Genomic DNA, 20,363 nt, shown 5'->3' with positions numbered 1-20,363 from the left:
CAAAACAAGTCACTTGCTGCACGTATAATTTTTCTTTAATGCTCATTTTGTCTAGATGGTTCTGCAACATACAGTACACAAATGTTAAGTAGAGAACGTCTTTTCATGCCTCATACCTACCTTGCTTTATGTATGCTTTTCTGTATCAAGGACAATTTGGCCAAGAATTTACTGTAGAACGCAGGCGTGATTACCAAACATTTTCCACTTGTTAAGAACAATAAATAAATAAATAAATAAATAAATAAATGACATGCTTAGTTTAGGTGTAGATGCAAAGAGTTGCTTTCTTTTTTTTTTGAGAATTCATTTTCTTAAAGCATCAGTACTAATTCTTTATTAAAAACTAAAATATAGGCACCTTTGCAGACAGAATTCTAATGGAAATAGAGTTTCCAAACTTAACAACTCACTCTTACAGCAGGGTTCCGATAAAAAACAAAACCAACATATTATACTCAATGAAGAAGCTTCACGCATTCCAGCAATGTAATTCTCCCCTTTCTTGAAGTCACAATTCTTTACATAAACTATTTAATGGCTTGTAACAAGGCTATTAAGGGACTTGCTTCCCATTTCACACTATGCTTCTCCCACACTTCTAGAAAGTACATCCTCAAGTTCCAGTAGATGTATTTCATATTTGTAAAATTGTTATTTGAAAGAACATTAAAAAATAAAAATAAAAATTAATCACAGTGATTTTTATTATGGTATTTCTGCCACTGACCACTTGCCTTTCTGGAGTCAAATCCACTGCATAATACTTAAACTGAAAAATAATTTGCGTAACTGCATGTAGTTAAGCTACATTAACCACCTGTTCAAATAAGTGGGTCCCGTTACCATGCAGATGTTTGTTCTTCCAAAAGCAAATGGGGGATGCACAAGGTGATAGAGCACTTTTGTCCAAACAGCAGTCTTAGGATAAACATTCAGACTGTAAATACCTCATACAAATACACACACTACAACACTCAAAAAAAAAAAAAAAAGGCACAATTTCACATGGCAATAATGTGTGACCTTCATTAATATTCTCCCATTTTATTCCCCAGGTTTGTTCTAGAAGTGCATCATTATACAGAAACCAAAGAACTGAGCTTGTAACACGGCAGTGTGGCTCTACCTCCTAGGGCAGACGGCATCCTTGACATCTGCGCTGTCGCCACACACTTCCTTTTTACAAAACCATATTTTAATGCACATTAAATTAAAAATGGTATCTTCTGCTAAGGGAAGGTTAAAAACCAAACCGACATGATGCAATCACAGGAAAGCAAGGCATATTTTAGCTAGAAGAAAGTGTTTGTTCTTTGCACAGGTACATGAGAATATTAAAAAGGCATTTTAAGTGTTGACTTAATGCACTTAAACTGACTTTTAATCTAAAATATAATACAGTAAGAGCACAGTCTCATGATCTGAATTCCTACAGGCAGCCATTAAACCTACTCATTCTATTTTGGTTCTCCTTACACAGCAAAGCTGATAAGGAGAAAACTTCAAGACCTTCACCTGGATAGTTTTAATTATGTCCATAAAAATATGCTTACACTATCCTAGACAGTGTGAAACCAATCCTTCTTTGAGGAACTATCAATAATTTAACTGAGAGGGTATGCTAAATGCTGGCCACCAACGTGCTACATGATCAGATAACAGTTGTATCTTGTGCCCCTTTTGTGCAAATTAAATTTCTTTCTAAAAGGCTCAGAAACCTTGAAGTCAAAATATACATTCTGATCTGAGCTATAAGGAAATGCAAATCAACTATTAACCATCATTTTTTAATAAAAAAGTAATATATTTTAAACAATACTAGATTAAATGCATGAAATCCAAAGCAAACATCTACCTAATACCGGAAAACATCAAGTTTCAGACCCTGAACTGCCACTGACCCAGTGAGACAAGATCAGTTAAGGTTTTTTTTTTTTCCCTCCACCTGCTACTTCAGGATTAAAAATGGAAACGGTTACTGCAGCACACCTCGTTGATCAAACTCCTCCATTCTCAGGAACACCAACAAGGCATGAAGTATAACAAAAATTAATAATTCTCCAAAACCAGGGAGGTTTGGAGGCTGTGGGATGGGGGAAAACAACTGAACGGCACAGAACTTTCTTCCTACCAAGGTACACAAACAACTTTCTTAATTACTCAAATTAGCATCAATACAGGACAACTGCCCGACTCGGGTAGCAGTTAAGACTCCGACCCCTACGACTTTCTTCTGAGGGGGTCTGAGGCATCTTATGCTAGTACCCAACAATTGTCAGTGCAGGTGGGCCCTGCGGTGTGCATACAATATATGGAACTCACGCCAATTTTTGCCATGGATGGGCAATTCCAGCGTTGGCCCCAAAGTAACTCCCAAGAGAAGACCGTACAGAATAGCCTGTCTTCCAGGTTACGTTCTCAACAAATAATCCTAGGAGGGCTTTACCCTCTTATCCTTTCAGTAAATTACTTTTCTTGCTCGGAGCTTTAAGATTTTATTGCTTTTGTAAGTTAGCAATGAAAGATTTAATCACAGATTTGTTAGATTTAAGCATTCAACCCAGGGTCTTCCAGAACCTTCCCAGCTCCAACAAGAGCCACAGGAGAAGTTCCCGACTGTAAACACTACTGGAAAAATTCTGGATTTACCATGGATTTCCTCCCAGTAATCATTCACAGCTTGAGTTTAGCAATAAAGAAATCCATCATCGTGCCCCCAACACCATCTGGGAGATCAGGCTTTTGGCAAAGAAAAACGGAGCAGCAATCGCCTGGCGGTGCAGGAAATCAATGGCTCCCCCGAGCACGGATCATCGATTTCCCTTTCTGCCAGCATAGTCGCTTTGCACGTGCAGCGACAAGTCTCCCTTACCCCAGCAGGGCACACGCGCCTTCCTCCAGACTCTCTTCCCTTACCTATGGGGCAGCCAGCTATGCAATTTCAGCTGAACAGAAATGGAAGGAGGGAGTAAGTGCCGAGACACCCATTTCCCAGGAGAGCCTTTAGACAAAAAGGTTTCAGGCTGCGAGCTTCAGGCTGGGTTTCAGGCTGTGAGGTGGATAACAAATGCCCCAGCATGCTACTGATTAAAACTCATCTCAAATCCCAGGACTTGACAAAGAATCTAACTTTGACAACATGTGGGTCAGGAAAACCTGATCTTCCCTTCCTGCCCAGGAATAAGACAGTACTATTTTTTTCCAGCAATTAGAGCTCCGAAACAGGTGTAAAGGTGTTATTTCATTTTAAGCACAACCACATAGGGCACTTTGAAATACATGACAGCCACGTCACCAAAAAATAAGTGAGCACAGGAAACAACAAGTCACACCAACACCCTTCCGTGCTGCACTTCTTCCTAAATAAACCACAAGTTTATTTACATAGCCCAGAGGACCTCCCAGTACAACCCAGTCGATGCACCCTTGTTAGTGAAAGATCTTAGAGGAGAGATGCTGAGAACTGGAATATTCACTCAAAATCTCCTGCCAAGGTCATAGCAGAAACCACCCTTGATCTCTGCAGTAAAACGCCAATCCCTCCTCAAATTTACTCGCCTTGGTGCTCCCTGGAGCAGGAAGCAAGGTAAGGGCAGGAGTAGAGAGCTTCCCCAGACACACACTTTACCTTTGCTGCGAGCAAAATTAACTCCACGTACACACTTTTGCCCCAGGTCCAAGTTCCCAGTGAAGCCACAGTAATGGGGACATCAGAAGCACGTATGCAGTAACCAGGAACTGAACAACTGTCTGTGACTGGTGTCAGAGGTTACCGACATAAAACGGCAGATGGAAGGGACTTCTGGTCAATCCAGACTTGGCCCTGATTTGAACCAGTGCTCTGAATAAGCAGCTTGTCCACGAACCAGCCATCTCTCAGATCAGAGGGTATTGCTGTAATTGTTTTCAGAGCTATGCCCGCACACTAACCCCGGTAACTGCAGACACGTTGGGCTCACCACTGGATCAGGCTGACAGCGTATTTACCTGTATCACGAGTATTTCACAGCCATCTGCTGACAGCTAGGCTCAAAGATTCACAGAAATCTGTAAAACAGTTATAACACACTAGAAATACCTTAGCCTCTAGCAGCTTCTCAGGGAGACCACTCACTCATGTCTCTGCCCATATTTTACACCTGTATCATTTCTTCAGTTTAACAGGTTACATTTGTAAATGCAAGTATCTGCTATATTTCTCTAGAGTCACCATTGCTCTAAATCAATTCAGGTCATGCTGAAATTAGTTTTGCCCTTCATCAGGTTAACTGCTTCTCCAGTTTTGCTATAATTAATACGTGTCCGCAGATAAATTACAAATAAAGTGAAAGACGAAAAAGAAGTAGGATTAAAGTGTAAAATTTTTTCTTGTCCCTTCATCCCCAAATTAAACAAGAAGCCTCTCAAAATCTCACCATATCACAATTTAATCAGTCAGCAAAAAGAGACTCGGCTTAAAGATATTTCATAGAAAAAATAACCTACAAGAGACTCCTCAACAAATACGAGCAACACAGTTAACCCTACCTGTTTTCCTGTGAAAGGGAAAAAAGCTCATGTTTTCTAAGCTTTTCACCTTTCTCCTGGTCCATCCTAGCTGCAGTAAGACTCAATTTGGCCATTCTGGACAGCAGTAGGCCTGCATTTAGCATGGTGGAGTGCGTGTCCTCATGGTTTGTTTTTATAGTTTATGGAAAGGCAAGTATAATGACTCAAAACCGCTGCAAGAAAGAGCTGAAATGAGTTAAGAGAACAAGCTTCTTTGAGACAACATCCTTCATTCTAGGCTTCTGGCATGCATAGCCAAAACTCCATCATACTTTTTAATGACAGATTTAGAGCTATTATTTATCACAAATAGGATCATTGAGGCCAAGTAATATTTCACGGTATGCTCTTGAACATATCAGAGATCTTACACAATGAACAGCGGAAGACCTGGTTCTATGTTCCAGGGAAAAGCAATTTTCTACTAATGTACTATTATTTTCCTCTGGGAAAATTACCTTTTCTTTATGCTGAGAATGATTATGGTAACAATTCTTACCTGTTTTCCATCTAGTGTGTACAAGCGTTTGACCACCCCTGAATCCAGCTTGATGGCATCAGTTATATCAGTAAGAACCTGTTCAAACGAATGTGCTGTCTTCTTGTTAAGGAGAATCCGGACTGCCTTCCGTGGTTTCACTCCACTCCTGATGATAGTGACTAGTTTAGGCCTAATGAAATCCTTATTTTCTTTTGCATCTGGAGTACCTCCTTTAGCAGTGGCAAGAGACGGCACCGAGCGAGAAGTAGAGGTTGTCTTAACATTCACTGACCAGTTTGGGTTTACATTCTTCGTGTACTCCAGTTTCTTGAAGGGTTCTATTGAACCACATACATAGCTCTCCCCTGCAAAAACAGAAGTGCGAGAACAGCAAGTCAGATTGGAGGGGAGAAACAAAAGGAAAAAGGAAAAAAGAAAAATCAAATCATTCTCAATTATTAAACATTATTCTTATTACTCTTGATCTATACTACATAACACGTTGATATCTTCCCTTCTCAGATGTTACAGACTATGAAATACCTTTTAAAGATCACTCATCAGCTAAGCATCAAGTAAAGGCAATGCTGTTACGAATTGCTTGAAAGCAGCAGTTTTCTTTTCAGAAAGCAGCATCACAAGTGGGGACCGCTACTGTCAGTAAGCAGTGTTCACATTAATCAGTTGTCCAGACCCAGGGCATTATCACAGTAGTCCACCAGCCTTCGTGCTTAAGTGGCCCGTTCCTAACAAAAGAGCAGGCCCCAAACACTTCAGCGGAAATAGTATGAAGTGATATCAAAAACTATAGGTTACAAATTACTTTCAATACAAGGTGGGTGAAAATGTCACAGGAAATTTGTTAACATTTGATTATTTAAAGCTTTAAGTAATATAAAACCAGGATATAGTAAGGTTTCTTGCCTGTACCTATTATTCTATTGACTCGATGTATTATATGGAGGGAAAATGAAGGCAAAGAACAGTAATTACAGAGCTCTCCTCCCACCATAGTTGGGGCCATGGTTTAAAGAAAATGACAGTTTAATGAAAAAAGTTGATTATAGTTCAGACTTCTATTGGAACATTATCTACAATGAAGTATTTCCAGAATTACCACACCCACATTTTCTGGCTACGTTAGAGCTCCCCAGCAGTAACACCAGCATATCCCTATTCCTTAACCCAATCCAGCTGCAGGCTGGCGTGACAAAGGCACCCGCTTGTGTGCTCCCAGCCTCTCCCTTGTGCTTGGCTGAGTGACTGCACTGCCAGTTGCACGGGGTAGGTTGGACCAGCTTGTTCATTTGATGGAACATGAAGACAACCCTAGCGCTTTAGCAAGCTGATCCAGCTCACCCTCTGGCTGCAGGAAAAGAAAAAAGATGGAAAAAAACCACCCCATGAGATCCAGCAGGACCACACCTTCTGGCAGAGTGCAGTTAAACTGGATTACAAATAATGTAAAATCATATCTGAGTAATACCACAAAAAACATTTGAGATGTTTCAAGTCTTCTGGGTTCAAAATTCAGTAGAGACCTTTATATTAGCAGTTTACCCCAAGGTATTAAGATAAAAACAGAACAAAATGCAGTAATGTACCTCCTAGGCAAAACAGCACACAAGAACCAAACCCCCTAAACACTAGAAAACAGACTTTCCTAGTGTTCCCTACCATAAACAAGGAGGATTCGTGTTTTAATTATTACAAAGAACAAGTATTTAGTTTTTTTTCTAGACACACGTTAAGATTTCAGGGCCCTTCAACCCCACAGACAATACAGCACACAGGAATACAAGGAATGCTGGCAGATGCACAAAGTTACCACAGTTAGAACTGGAGCGGGAGATGAAGGGGAACCCACTGGGGCATAAGGTCCCAGGATGCAAGAGAGGTTCAGGTCTTGTACTAGCAGAGTTGGCATGATGCTCCAAAGGGGAGATAATAAAGACAGGAAGAATGTGTAAAGATCAACAAATGATCTTCAGAACAGACGAACAGATGTTGTAAAAACTAGAAAGCCAGCAGAAGGACACCAGGAGTGTACCAAAGAATTCAGAGCCACATGTGAAGATGGACCACTGAGCAGAAAAGATAAATGCAGTGACAACACAAGATCAAGCAAGAATCATAGGAAGATTTTTGTTAGGTTTTTTCTTTTAATGTTCTCTTGAAGCTGAACACAAAACCCAGAACAGGAGATGAAGTAACACATTCCAATGTCTGATAGTCACTGTGGAATTTCAAGTTCATCTGCACTTTGCAGTGACTTCTGAAGTGTTAAGGAAGGAATCTAAGAGTGAATGCTTACACCAACCTTAAGAGAGAGAAAGGTAAACTCTTACTGAGAGAGAGAGAGAGGGCACTCGCTACGTATCTGGTAACAACAGAAGAAAAAGGCTTAGCAGCAGGAACAACCCAGGAGTGAACAAACAAGACATATTCTCTTTTATTTATGTCCTGTTCCAGTATTTTTTGCACTAGCTACTCAAATACAGCAAGGTCAGAATGCACCCACAACACGTTATCTTTAAAATTTGTTAATTTTATAAAACATTAATAATGCTTTGTAGAAAGAAAAAAAGTAAAAAGATCCTGCTATGAATAGGACCACCCTCAATACCATAGTAACCGTTGTATAAAATACAAATTTTTTTTACTTCTGTGAAGTATCTGTGCAATTTTAGTCCCCTCTAGAAAATTTTAAAATTTATTCTTGCCTCCACTTGAGTTTGTCATGAGATTTAAAAATCACCAGCAACCTCTCTGGGAGGTGGAAAAAAAGGGTAGAAAACTTTTACTTTCAGAGTCAGAAAGTGTTTGGCTTACTAGCATAAAATAAAGATTATTTCATTAAAAAAAGGCTTCATATTAAAACTCACTTCTCAAGGGGTAGGTGAATAAACAAATGGCCGTGTACAGCATACCCAGAAGTTTTACATTACATTTAAAAAGAACAAATTTGGTTCTTTTTCTTGAAAGGACAGCATTCCACGTGGTTTTTAATACCAGCTATTTTTAAAGGTCAGCTGGCTTCCTTGCAGTGTATAACAGCACACCATCTCCTAGCTACAAAATTAGTTTTGTGTAAATGACCATAAAATACTCACTGAAGCTGTAGGAGTGTTTTAACATCAGACTGCTTTCCCCTTCATTTTCAACAGTACTATATTACACCAATAAAATATGTGCACCAGGATACTCTTTTTTCCCTTGAAGAGGCTTACATTTATATACAGAATGTCTCAGAGACAGAATATCCAAAGCCTTGTAAGATTAACTATGATAAGAGCTATCATGTAAGAAAACAGAAATAGAGACGCCTCTACCATCATATTGTAAACTTAAGATTGTTTATTCCTCCAACACTTTGCTTGAAGTACAAAAAACTTTAGGGAATTTGGTCTGTGACTGCACTTGTCGTTCACAGGTACTCCTATGGGTCAGCCCTGAAAGAACACAAGCCAAACAGATCAGAACCCCGTCCTAAAAAGCATCTTGTACCTCATCTTAAAAATGTGTAAGTACTATTTTATGGTGATATTCAGCAATTTTCGAGTACTCCTGACTTAAGTATAAGCGTAGATTTCCTGAACTTGGGACCCATGTTGACCGCAGCCAGAAATTTCATTGTGTAATTTAATCCTTTATCATTCATGTTGCTTATATACAGAGGAAATGCCAAAATACAGGACAAAAACCCTTCACCTTGGTTTTCATCCTCTCTTCTTGTTCATAGTTACCTTAAGAAGAGATGACTGCAAAAAGAGTTTCACAATGGACATGACGTACTAGTCCAATAAATTCACCTTCTGCCTTTACTACCGCTTCCTCAAAAGTCCCTCCCAGCTGCTGTAATGACGAGGCAAAGAGGTCAGTGTTTCAACAACGTGAATCAGTCTGGAAGAAAGCAGGCTCACTGCAGTTAGGACAAGACTAAAACTTTCAAGTGATGAAGCAATTTTTTATTTGTTTTATTTCTGGTAACCTTTGGCTACCGTTGTCTTGCAGACAACAGCCTCAGCACCGTGATTTGTACCAGAAGGGAGACAGAAACTAATTTGCTGACAGCTCCAGACAAACAGAGAAACACACTTCCAAGGGGTAACTGGACTCGAGCACCACCAACTCTTGGTCCGGGTCAGGCCTAAGCAAGAGGCCCTGGAGCGGGTCCAGAGAAGGGCCACAAAGCTGGTGAAGGGCCTGGAACACAAGTCCTGTGAGGAGCAGCTGAGGGAACTGGGGTTGTTTAGTCTGGAGAAGAGGAGGCTCAGGGGACACCTCATTGCTCTCTGCAACTACCTGAAAGGAAGGCGTGGGGAGCTGGGGGTCGGCCTCTTCTCACAGGTAACTAGTGATAGGACTAGAGGGAATGGCCTCAAGTTGCGCCAGGGGAGGTTCAGGTTGGAAATGAGGAGACATTTCTTCTCAGAAAGAGCAGTCAGGCACTGGGACGGGTTGCCCAGGGAGGTGGTGGCGTCACCGTCCCTGGGGGTGTTCAAGGAAAGGTTGGATGTGGTGCTTAGGGACATGGTTTAGTGGGTGACATTGGTGGCAGGGGGATGGACCAGATGATCTTGGAGGGCTTTTCCAACCTTAATGATTCTACTCTATGAAAATACAGCCCACAAGTACCAGTTTTGACTAACTGACTGCTGGAAAAGGAGGGTAATCTGTACAGGGAATAATCTCTGAACACTAGATTTATGTAACAGAAGACACATGTTGAAGAAGGAGATACTGGATTAAAAAAAAAAATTAGGAGACTGCCTACTTAAAATATCCATTAGACAGCACTTCCCCAAGAGACAGGAGTCAGCATTTCCCAGTGCAGTCATCGGTCCCTAATGAAATTTTGACTCTTGATTACAGCATCAATAGGCATTAAGAGAGGAAAGGGGGGACATCCAGCTGTTTGGTGACACCTGACATCTAGGAAAGAGTCATTTATGAACACTCAAAAGTAACCCTTCCCTGACAGCCCCCTGCCTCCTCACCTCATCTCAGCAACACTGTGAATGAAATGTACCGCACTTTAAACCTTTAAAAAGGTACACAACACTTGTTTTCCGATTTCGAAGCTGTAATCTCACAACGTTAAGTTGTGTGAGTGCTCAACGCTTCAGAAATTCCAAGTGGAACAAAATAAATCTCAAAATAAATATTAGTATCTAGAGACTAATAGAAAGCTAGTCATATAGAAGGACAGATCCCAAAACACGATTTATGTTTAAAAACAAATAAAAAAATGCCTACTACCCAGAGGTATACATCTGTCAAAATTCAATACAGATGAACCACTACAGCCATTGAACGCTGAAGGATAGTTCTTATAGGTCACAAGAGAACTTCATAAAATGACTCATGTATTAAATTTAAATATATATATATATATATCTGTACACAGGGTGGCTGCTAACTCTAAGTACAGATGCAAGTGTTTGATTCCCTCTTTGGCATATGGGCATTAGCAGTTAGTTTGTTTCTTCCAGCTTGCTAATTTTCTCATTACCAGAACGACCAAGCCAGTATCTCTTAATTAAAAAAAAAAAAAAAACAACACTTATTTTCCTTACATTGCTTTTCTACGCTAAAGGCAATCTGGCCTAAAATAGCTTCATACAGAAGCCAGTTGGTCTTAGGTAGAAAACCCTGGAGAAGGAATAGAGAACCTGCTTGAATCATGGAAGCAGAGAAGGAACAGTCACCATTTGTGAGGCAGCACAACTTCCAATTTATTGAAGCAGCCTTGGTTCCTTGTAGAAGGGTACACGCTAGGAAAAGAAAATTCATCTACAAACTCCAACGGTGGGCAAACTGCAATAATGGCTCACTTGGGTGGTGAGACATCCCAGTGGGGATGCTCAGTCATTCACTGCAGTCCGTTTCCCCTGTAGATGTGACAATGGACAGATGAAGACAGTGGGGAAGGGGAATGGCACCCCCAGCACCCCATGCATACCTGCTCTTCTTCACCTCCACCCCTTTTTTTGCTTGGCTTCACACCAGCAAAAGACAGAGGAAAAATCTCTCAGGGGAGATGACAAGGAATTCTGACTATCCTCCACCATGCAGAGCAGACTGCAAAGGAAGATGACCTGAACCAAATAAGTTACTACCAGATAGTTCCCAGATGTGTTAGTTAATAGAGCAATAACCTACTTAAACTACATTACTGCTGCCTTGTCTTTTCGCAGTGTCTGAGAAAACGCAACACTGCAAATGAGACGGAGCACCTATAGGAAATGTATCTGACCTGCCCACGCTCACCTAGCAATCAGACGCACCATGAACTTGAAATCAGGTCTCCTCAGATTTTCTGAAGGACTTTTTGGCACATCGTTTTTTTTCCTGCTCAGCTCAGACTAAAATTTCTTCTTTCTTCCTCTTTGCAATCCAGGAGAAAAAATAGATATATTTCTTTCCCATTCTGTCCCCTCCTTCCAGATTTCCTCAGTCTTGCTAAAAGCAAGATTGGTCCTGGATAGGTCTTGTACATGCTTCTAAGATTACTGGAAAGCACCTAGATTTTCTTGTTGCTGTTGTTTTTAAAAAGGGCTTTCCAAGAATTTGTTTAGGAAGTCATAATGTGAATTGACTGGCTATTCTGGCTAATGGATGAATCTTCTCAAATTCACCAAATAAAATAATCAAATAGCGCCAAAACAACCCTCTACCATTTTATGCAACAGAATTATTCAGCTGTTTGTTTATTAAACAATATAAGGATTGCAGACATTTCTGCCATAGGATCCAGTCCAAGTTTCAGTAACTTTGATAGCCCTGGATCAAGTCCATGGTAAATATCCAGTATAAATTCAATCCTATAAACAAACGTCCACATAGATTCAGCTCTGCAAACATTTAAACAGATACTTTACTATTATTATTTCCACTGCATATTGCACATGAACCTTTCCAGCCCACTAATTCCCAACCACTGAGGTAGGCACGACCTAGAAGAAACAGCAATAGCTCCAGAGCGCATCAGAGACTGATTCCTGCAGGCAGACCAGGCTGGGCTTCTCACCAGCACTGCTGGAGCGGGCAGCAGAGTCAAGGAGGCAGCAGCAGGAACAGATGCAAGAGCAGAAAGCAGAGATGTGAGAAACGAGGTGACAGTGGAAGTAGCAAGACACATGCAAAGAGTCAGGAAATCTTTTACAGCCCACCACTTCAAGCAAGGAGACTGCTTTCTAAAATTTTCCACTGGAAGGCAGCTTCCCTGCTGCGAATGCTAACTGCCTGTCTCCCCTCGCAAGAGCCTTCTCAACCCTCACGTGGTCCATCACGTACCTCCTCTGCCACTCCTGAGAGATTCCTACCTCCAAACAGTTTTTAACCAGATTTTCAACCTGGTATATTTGTGCTCTTTCGAGCTGCTCCTTCAATTAGGATTACAGCTGCCAGACAATCCTCCTAGAGACATTGATTTTTTTTTCCAACTATTCCTTAGTATTATTTTTACAATTATGCCTACACAATCTGCACGTACGCATACAAATCTTTACAATAGCTTGGCAGCGCACCCAATACTGCCATGTGACAATGCTGTTTCCTAGTACTCTCTCACCCATCTTGTGGTTTGGGGTTTTTTGGTTTGTCTTTGACTGCCAGTTCTCTGCTGCCAGCTTCATCTTTTGTGGTAGGTATTGTGGAAACTTAAAACAATTGATTCTAGTTCGTACCCAAGGCTCTGAGGTAATATTATAATAAAAATTAATGAGAAAGGGATGCAGTACTGGCTATAGATTGATTCTGCGGTCTTTGTTCCATGCAGTAGGACCCCAAGAGTAAAAACTGTAAATAAAACCCTTTGTTTCAAATTTATCCTGCTCATTCCAACCTATTACTGGTCTCATTGCACCATCCAATGGTAATTCTTGGGGTAAGAACCATCAGTCCACCTCCATCAACAGCTTTAAAGATGGTACCCTTTTGGAAAAGCCAAAGGAATTCAGTCATTTCCAGAGACTTTGTTTACAGCTAGACGATTTAGCCTTAAAAGCAGCTTCACCTTTATTGTTTCTACATGCCAGATTACATATACTCAGAGGATAAAGTCATTTCACATTTGGAAACCGTTATTTCAAGGTAAGAGGGTTCTGAGCATCAGGTCTGACAAAAAGAAGATGACCTGAATCCATTACATTCTTCACTTCATCTAAGGTGAAAGCAAGGAAGTTGCTGAGCCTGTGAAACTTTTTATAGCAGTAGCTACACACTTAGGGAAGTCATTAACTTCAGGTAGAAGCAGGACATGTCCATGCACCTCAAAATAACCTACAGCACTAGCATACACCCATGCCAGCTCTCAACTGCATGCAGGGGAGAACTAAATATTACTGAAGCAAAACAGCTCCTTGGGGACCACCTTTCACACAGTTCTATGGATTTTGCTCGGGGATGAAAGGCAGTGGCTGCTGTTTTGTATTCCTCAGGAGCCAGCTGCTTGTCTTTGTTCATTTATCCATATGGGAAGGTAAGAGTTGAATAACTTCCTCACAGGCATAAATGCCAATCTCCAAATCAAGGCCTTACATGTTTACCTTGCAATGCCATCACCAACTCAGGACCCATCAAAATACATAAATAAAGACTAGGATCTAAATTTGTAAGTCTCATTAAATTAATTCATATAGTAAGGGAATGGTCTCACCATGAAGAAAGCAACACTTCAGATTTGAGCACAAATGTTATTTAGCAAAAAAAAAAAAAAAAGGCAATTTTCCAGCTATTTAAACACGAAGTACAGCTTCAAGCTAATTGATGCTATACCAGACTAGCCAAACACTAATAAATTTGTACAGTAAAGAGTGAAACAGGCTTACATAAAACCATTAGTGAGCTAATACATGGGCTTGTACTCTACAATGAAGCTCTGTAAGGGGACCAGAACAAAACACCCCACCTTACAGCTTTATACAAACAGGCAGAAGCGCACTTTCAGGTGGAACAAGGATGTAGCTCATTACTTAGACACAAAAATTGACTTCTGTAAATCCCGCAGTGTCAATGGCACAAGAAAATAAGATTGTCCAACCTGAACTCTACACAGCAAGAGAAGATGTGTTCGTCATAAAAGCAAGGAATGAAGTCCCACAGAACTTAAGAAAATCCCCAAGCCCTTCTTTAAAATAAAACTTATGACCTGGTACTGTCATTCACTTTGATTTACTTTGGCATAAATAGAGAAGAATAACACCAGTTATAAGTCAGTCAATCTTACAGGTTGCTGAATTTATTTCTGTATTCAGTTCTTTCTTTTTAACAACTGGTTGTGACTGGCAGCAAAGGCTATGCAAATCAACATTAATATCAATGCTACTTGCTTCTTGATGAGCATACCAATCAAATAAGCACAATTATTTATACCGCTGCTGAGAAGAAAATAATCAACATCTGTTTAAAAGCAGTGTTTGATTACTGGGAGGAAAGACCAATATTACACAATTTTCTCCACCAATTAAATATCACCCTCACAAATATAGTTCTACCTCTGCCCTACAATTCATGACGTTGATCTTAGAACCGGTTGCCTTTCCATTTTGCTAGAACTACAGTCCTAAATCCAAAAACTCTTACTTACACGGGCAATCCCATCACTCCAATTTCTCTCAGCATCTTTGTGTTGTTCCCTGTTTTGCTTTGTAGGAAAGGAAGACTATCAAGAATACCCTCTTCCCAAAATTTCTCTTTAGAAAGCTTTCCTCTGTTATAATATCTAAAGGAGACAACTCAATGGTGGCTGCACACCTGCTATGTAGAGATGTGCTCCTCTTTCAGGAACCCTTTTCTTCTTCTCTCCCCAAATTAGCATTCTTCTGATCATCTCATTACACCCTGGCACTGTAAGTTCTCTCATCCCATGCTAAAAATGAAAATCAGGAGGAAATTGCAAACTCTGTTGAAACTCTAAATTGGCTCCCCAGCAGCTATAGGTCCATAGGTTTTAGTTTACAGGTTTGACCAAGGCACATTGAGACCAAGGTCAGGATGAAAGCAACAACAAAAACATTATTGTTCAGCCTTTATTTTCTTTGATCACAGCCAAGGATCTGCACTTAAACTTTAGACAAGAAACATGTCGGTTATGCCCATGTACTGGTTAATGCTTTCAGACCTAATACATTTTCATGTTTTATACTAAGATCTATTGTCTACACACATAAAAAGACATCCACTGCCAGTCAGAAGCGCTTTATGTTGCAGTAACTGATAGCGCTTTATAGTGCAGGAACACAAACTTTATTAAAAAGCAACCTAAGGACACCAATGAACTAGGGAAGAAGAACAGCAAAACTTTCATCTCCTGCAGTGTTTAATTCTATTCAAACCATCTTCCCCAGCTGAACCACAGCTACAACATTACTCTTTAAATGGCTGCCTACATCTATTCAACTCCATGAGTGAAGGGTACTTTACTTTAGGCATATCATTTGTAGCAGGAGTTGGAGTTCTTCACCTGGTATAGAGAGACTTAAAAGGAATAACAAAAAATAAATAAAAATCAGAACTGACTTTCCTCTAGAGGTGAAGATATCTGCTGATGACACCTAGAAAATCTTGGACTTTGTCAAGTTTAACTGACTAAACTCTCGTTGCCATTTTAAATAAGCAAGTTCAGAAGAAGCAGCAGGTGAGGTCTTCAAGATCTAGGTCTACCAACACTAAGTTGATAGAGAAAGGTTAGACTACTGTCAACATGAAGGAAATAAGCAGCAAGGCAACAATACAAGGCACAATTTAAGGTATTCACAATTCTAGGTCATTAAAGATCCTTTTCCTATCAGTAAGAACAATACCGTTACTTATTTTTGGAAAATTTACCAGGTTAGACAAAAAAAACACCAACTCGAACATAACTCTACACTTCCAAATCTTACTGCTTACCTTCTACTAGCTGGTCCAAGGAGGAAATCTTCTTGGAGCCATCAATCGTGTAGATTGTTCTCACTCCCTGGGGCAGATTCACATTGTCAGACAGAGTTCGGGTCAGATCAGCCAGCAGAGCTTCGAAAGATCTAAACCGGTCAGGGGAGATAGCATATACAATCCCTTTGAAATACCGGTCTCCGTTACGATAGAAGCGAACTTTCTTGGCTTTTTTCTCAGAACTCAGGGTCTGTAGAGTACGGGTTCGGTAAAAGCTGCAGTGGGCACTGTGGGTAGGGCTAGGCAAACCATTCACCCGGGACCCTCTGCCATACCGCTGCGCTTTATCACGCTCATCAAAATGCTCCAGCTCCATATCTCTCCCGAAGGACATCTTGAAGTTCAATCTAAGGGATGCACAAGAGAAGAGAAGGAGTTTAACAACTTACTCATTTTATGGGAGCTCACTTTAAGATATCAAGGAATATACAAGTCATACACAGAAGACTGCTTTCTAGGTTGAGAAAAACGCTCGAGTGAAACCACACTACATTCACGTGTTCATTTTACAACACTCCTGCCATGCCATAAAATCTGGTTTATTAGTCAGGCTTCTATATGTCATAAAAACACCACTCAGGAAACCCACTGCCAACAATACACAAACATTAAGAACTGTTTATTTAAATTCAGTAAGAGCTCTGAAACCAAGGTGACAGAGCTACCGGAAAAAGAACAAATGGGTCGGTTTTCTACTTTTCCTCATCTTACATTCAGGTGGTATTTGAGACCGTTCGCCCCCACTAAACTGTTTGTTCCATCTGTGATCTCAAAAGGTGTCACTTCAAAAGGTAGTAATTGCGTACTGACTGGCAAGAACTAAGAACTCAGAGCAATAGCTGTTGCAGGCTGGTGATGAGAATCATGTCTACCACTACAAATAAGGTGACTTGGTGGGTCAAATCCACTGTCAAAATGCCTTTGCTTATTCCAACCGCTGTTTTCCCTACAGTCTTAGCTTTGTAATAATTTATTTCAGTTGTCCTTATACTCTAATATACTCTAGATATTCTGAAAAAACAGAAATGCTCAAATGTTGTGGGAAAAAAAAAGGTAAGAGGGAGAGAGGGAGCCATAAAACTTGTATTATTCAATGAGCAAGCTACTTCTGTGCTTTATAAAATTTTCAAGAAGTATCATTAGTATCCTAAGGCTAGCATTCAAAGCGGTTAATGGTGACAGCTTCTTTTGCCAAGAAACCTATCACTGAAGGAGTGAGAAGTTCAACATCAGTCAGCAAACCAGCAACTCGCATCTCCCATGCTTGATAGTGGCAAGGACCTCTCAGTTCTGACCAAAACGATCCCAGCCAGTTGTTCAACACAGTTCAGATAAATGAAAATTCACATTTTCAGAAATGAAATCAGGGAGGCATATACTTGTTCTCTGTTTTTTTGGCCAACGCAAGACTAAATACTACAAACTGCACATAATTTTTTCTATACTTAAAAAAAAATTGTGAAGATTAGAAAACAACCAAAAGATCATCAGGTTCAAAATGCATTTATCTAGTTTAAAAGCCACCTAGATTTGCAGTTGTCTGCAGAACAGCAAAGCACAGTAAGTTTATTTATAGCACAGATACACAGACCTAATTTAGAAGTGGTCTCTCTCATTGATTTCCAATAAAATGGAAAAAAAAAATAGCAAGCACAAGCTTTGTTTAAACCACTCATAATGATACGTCCATAAAAAAAAAAAAAAAATCCAGACCCAGTGTAAAGCAGTAGGAGCAAACACAGAAAGACCTATAGATGCTCTTTAACTTACACAAGTTTGTATGAAAACAGTGATTGTACAGCTGGACTTTGATGCTTTAAAGCTGTAGGGAATGCGTTCAACAACTTCTCTGAGCTGTTCACGTGCTTAACTGGACGAAGCACCTAAGGCTAACCACTGCAAGCACAGGGCCTTGGGAATTATTTACCCTGGTTTAGGCACAGCTCACAACTTGTTCTGTTGTATAGGCATGGGGTCATGTGCTTATGTATATATGCAAGATTTGTATTTCTAAATACTTTAAAAGCAATCTAGTATGTGTGGATATGTATGTATATGCATACATATTGCATCATATAAAATGTGTGTGTATGTGTGTGTATGTACACACAAGAAAGTGTCACACATATATAAACGTAAAAGAAAAATAATCTGTCGCCCCTCATCAGTACCCACACACAGTTCAACTAAGAGGGCATGAACATCCGCTATGGCATTTCACTGACAGACTTCCATGGGTCAAATACAAAACAGTATTTAATGGCCATGGCTTATGATCAAGACTACACCACCGATGACTCTATTTAAAAAGAATTATTTGTAAGCTGTTTTGCTTCATTTTTTCCATTCTATGAACCTGTTATTTCCGAAACTCGCAATTCAAAAGCTGTATCTTGGAAGCAACGCCTGTGACGGGAGAAATGGATTCTTCTGAGGTCTGCTGTTTCCTTTGCTCAAACCATCTCAAGTACACAAAAGGAAAACTAAGTTTCTATGAAGATACACTTCTAAAAAAGACTTTCGGCTCTAATAATTTTGGGTTTTGGGGGAGAGAGAAGCACGAGGCACTGCCCTTTCTTCCGCACGCTTACGCTTCAATCGATAATGGCCGTAATTCCCAATTACGCCCTCTAAAAGAGAAATGGAGCTCCCTGCACAACGCCGCCTCGCTCTTTGCAGACAAGCGCGTGCGAAGCACAAGGTCAGAAGCAGACAAAGAAATCCTAAATAATTTCACCACACGTTGCGAGCATGCGGATAAAATATCGTATGGCTGCACACACACACGCGGACGCGGACGGAGATGGGTGCACCTCACAGGGCACACCCCAGCAGCAGCAGCGTGCCAGCGATGGCTCGCTGGGCGATGCAGGTGCGGGGGAGCGCTTACATAAAGCGCACGGCGATAGACGCGGGAACCATCACCCAGACCGAAAAGAATATAAAAAATAAAATACGGATGCATGCGACGGCGGCTTAAAATAAATAGATATTGTGCTGGGGTGAGGGAAACGTGCTCGAAATACACCGAGGAGAGCGCTGAGGCGGCACCCGGTACCTCAACCCCTTCACGAACCCAGTACCTCAACCCCTTCACGAACCCACCACCACCACCCCCGGTCACAAAAGCGGCCCCGGGCGCCCTCCCTCCCGGCCGGGGGCCCACCTGCCGGGCTCCCCGGGCGCAAGGGGCCTCTGCCCGGCCTCAGCCACCGCCTCGGGGCCGGCTGCAGGCGGGGGACAGCGCCGGGAAGCCCCCGCGGGCGGCACCACGGGCACAGGTGCAGGGCGGCGGGCACCCAACGGCCGCGCCCCACCGGTCCCCGGGCACGGCGGAGGGGGCGTCCGCAGCCCCCCGGCCCTCACCTGCTCTCCGCAGCCCGACGAGCGCTTCTCCCTCTGACCAGCCGGCGGGGCGCGGAGGGAAGGAGGAGGCGGCGGCGAAGCGAGCTGGGAGGCGGCTGAAGAGCGGCGCCTTCCCCCCCGCCGCCGGCGACCACCCGGCTGCGATCGCGGGAGCGGCCGCGGCAAGCGGCTCGGGCGCCTTTGTTACGCCTCCCCCGGCTGCAGAGCGCTGCTGGGGAGGGAGCCCGGGCTGCAGCTGCTTCGCCTTTCTTCGGCTGCTGCCGCTGGCGGTGATTTGCATTAGCCCGGCCCTCATTGACATGCGGCTCTCCGCAGCAGCCTCTCCCCGCCGCTCTCTCCAGAGGGCGGCGCCGCCGTCTCCCCCTCTCCCCCCGTCTCCCCTCGCTGGGAGCTGCGGGGCGACCGCCACAGCACTGCCCGCGGCTGCCCTCAGGCCATTTCTGCCTGCCCGCCGCCTCCCTCACCCGTCCGGCCGCTGGCGAGGCCCTGGCCCGGAGTCCGAGGACGCCTTTAGGTGTTTTTACTGAAAATGTCACTTGGCGTTTCCCAAGGGTCTTCCCTGATCCCAAGAGCCTTCCCTGATCCCAAAGGTTTCCCTGATCCCAACGGTTCTCCCTGATCCCAAAGTACTGAGGGTGCACCCAGTCACCGCAGCCCCCTGACAGGACTTTTTTGTGTATTGAACGTTGAATTGGTGCGGAGTTTAGGTACTAAAATGGAGCCAGGCTTCCTCACACCGCTTGAGTAGCTGCAGGCTGACCGTGAAGCTCACTAACCTCCACAGATTCCCTGTTTTAATGCTTAAATTTCCCAGAAGAGGTATTTGCCCAAAGGCGTTTCAGGCTTCATCTGACTGACCAAGCTCGTGCCCAGGCCCCTCGGGTCTTGGGCCACGTTTGCAAAGTCAACTGCCACACAAAAATTCAGTTGTAACGGATGCTCTCTCCTCAAAGGCTTGGTTATTCTTGATGTTGGTATAAAACTCTCACAGGTTAAAACATTCTCAAGGCAGAGGACCAGGTTTGCC

General features: G+C 42.2%; 1 protein-coding gene across 6 annotated transcripts in view; it reads right to left on the bottom strand.

Moving 5' to 3' along the window:
- DCLK1 (doublecortin like kinase 1) overlaps positions 1-19,904 on the bottom strand; it is a 243,785-nt gene extending 223,881 nt beyond the window's left edge. Inside the window, exons 1-4 of one of the 6 annotated variants that reach the window (XM_080602955.1) lie at positions 19,337-19,904; positions 16,246-16,317; positions 15,929-16,059; positions 5,051-5,397 (exon numbers count right to left, since the gene is read on the bottom strand). In XM_080602955.1, coding sequence (XP_080459081.1) covers positions 5,051-5,397; positions 15,929-16,059; positions 16,246-16,304 — 537 coding nt within the window. In that variant the 5' untranslated portion in view covers positions 16,305-16,317; positions 19,337-19,904. Of the gene's footprint in view, positions 1-5,050; positions 5,398-15,928; positions 16,318-19,336 lie in introns of all 6 variants that reach the window. The other 5 variants (XM_080602954.1, XM_080602953.1, XM_080602957.1 and 2 more) reach the window with 5 other exon arrangements.
- Positions 19,905-20,363: the final 459 nt, after the last annotated feature.

This window comes from Anser brachyrhynchus (assembly GCF_964034855.1).
Source record: "Anser brachyrhynchus genome assembly, chromosome: 1".
NCBI lineage: Eukaryota > Metazoa > Chordata > Aves > Anseriformes > Anatidae > Anser > Anser brachyrhynchus.
Note: the sequence above shows the minus strand (reverse complement) of the source record. Positions and strands in the feature narration are given on the sequence as shown.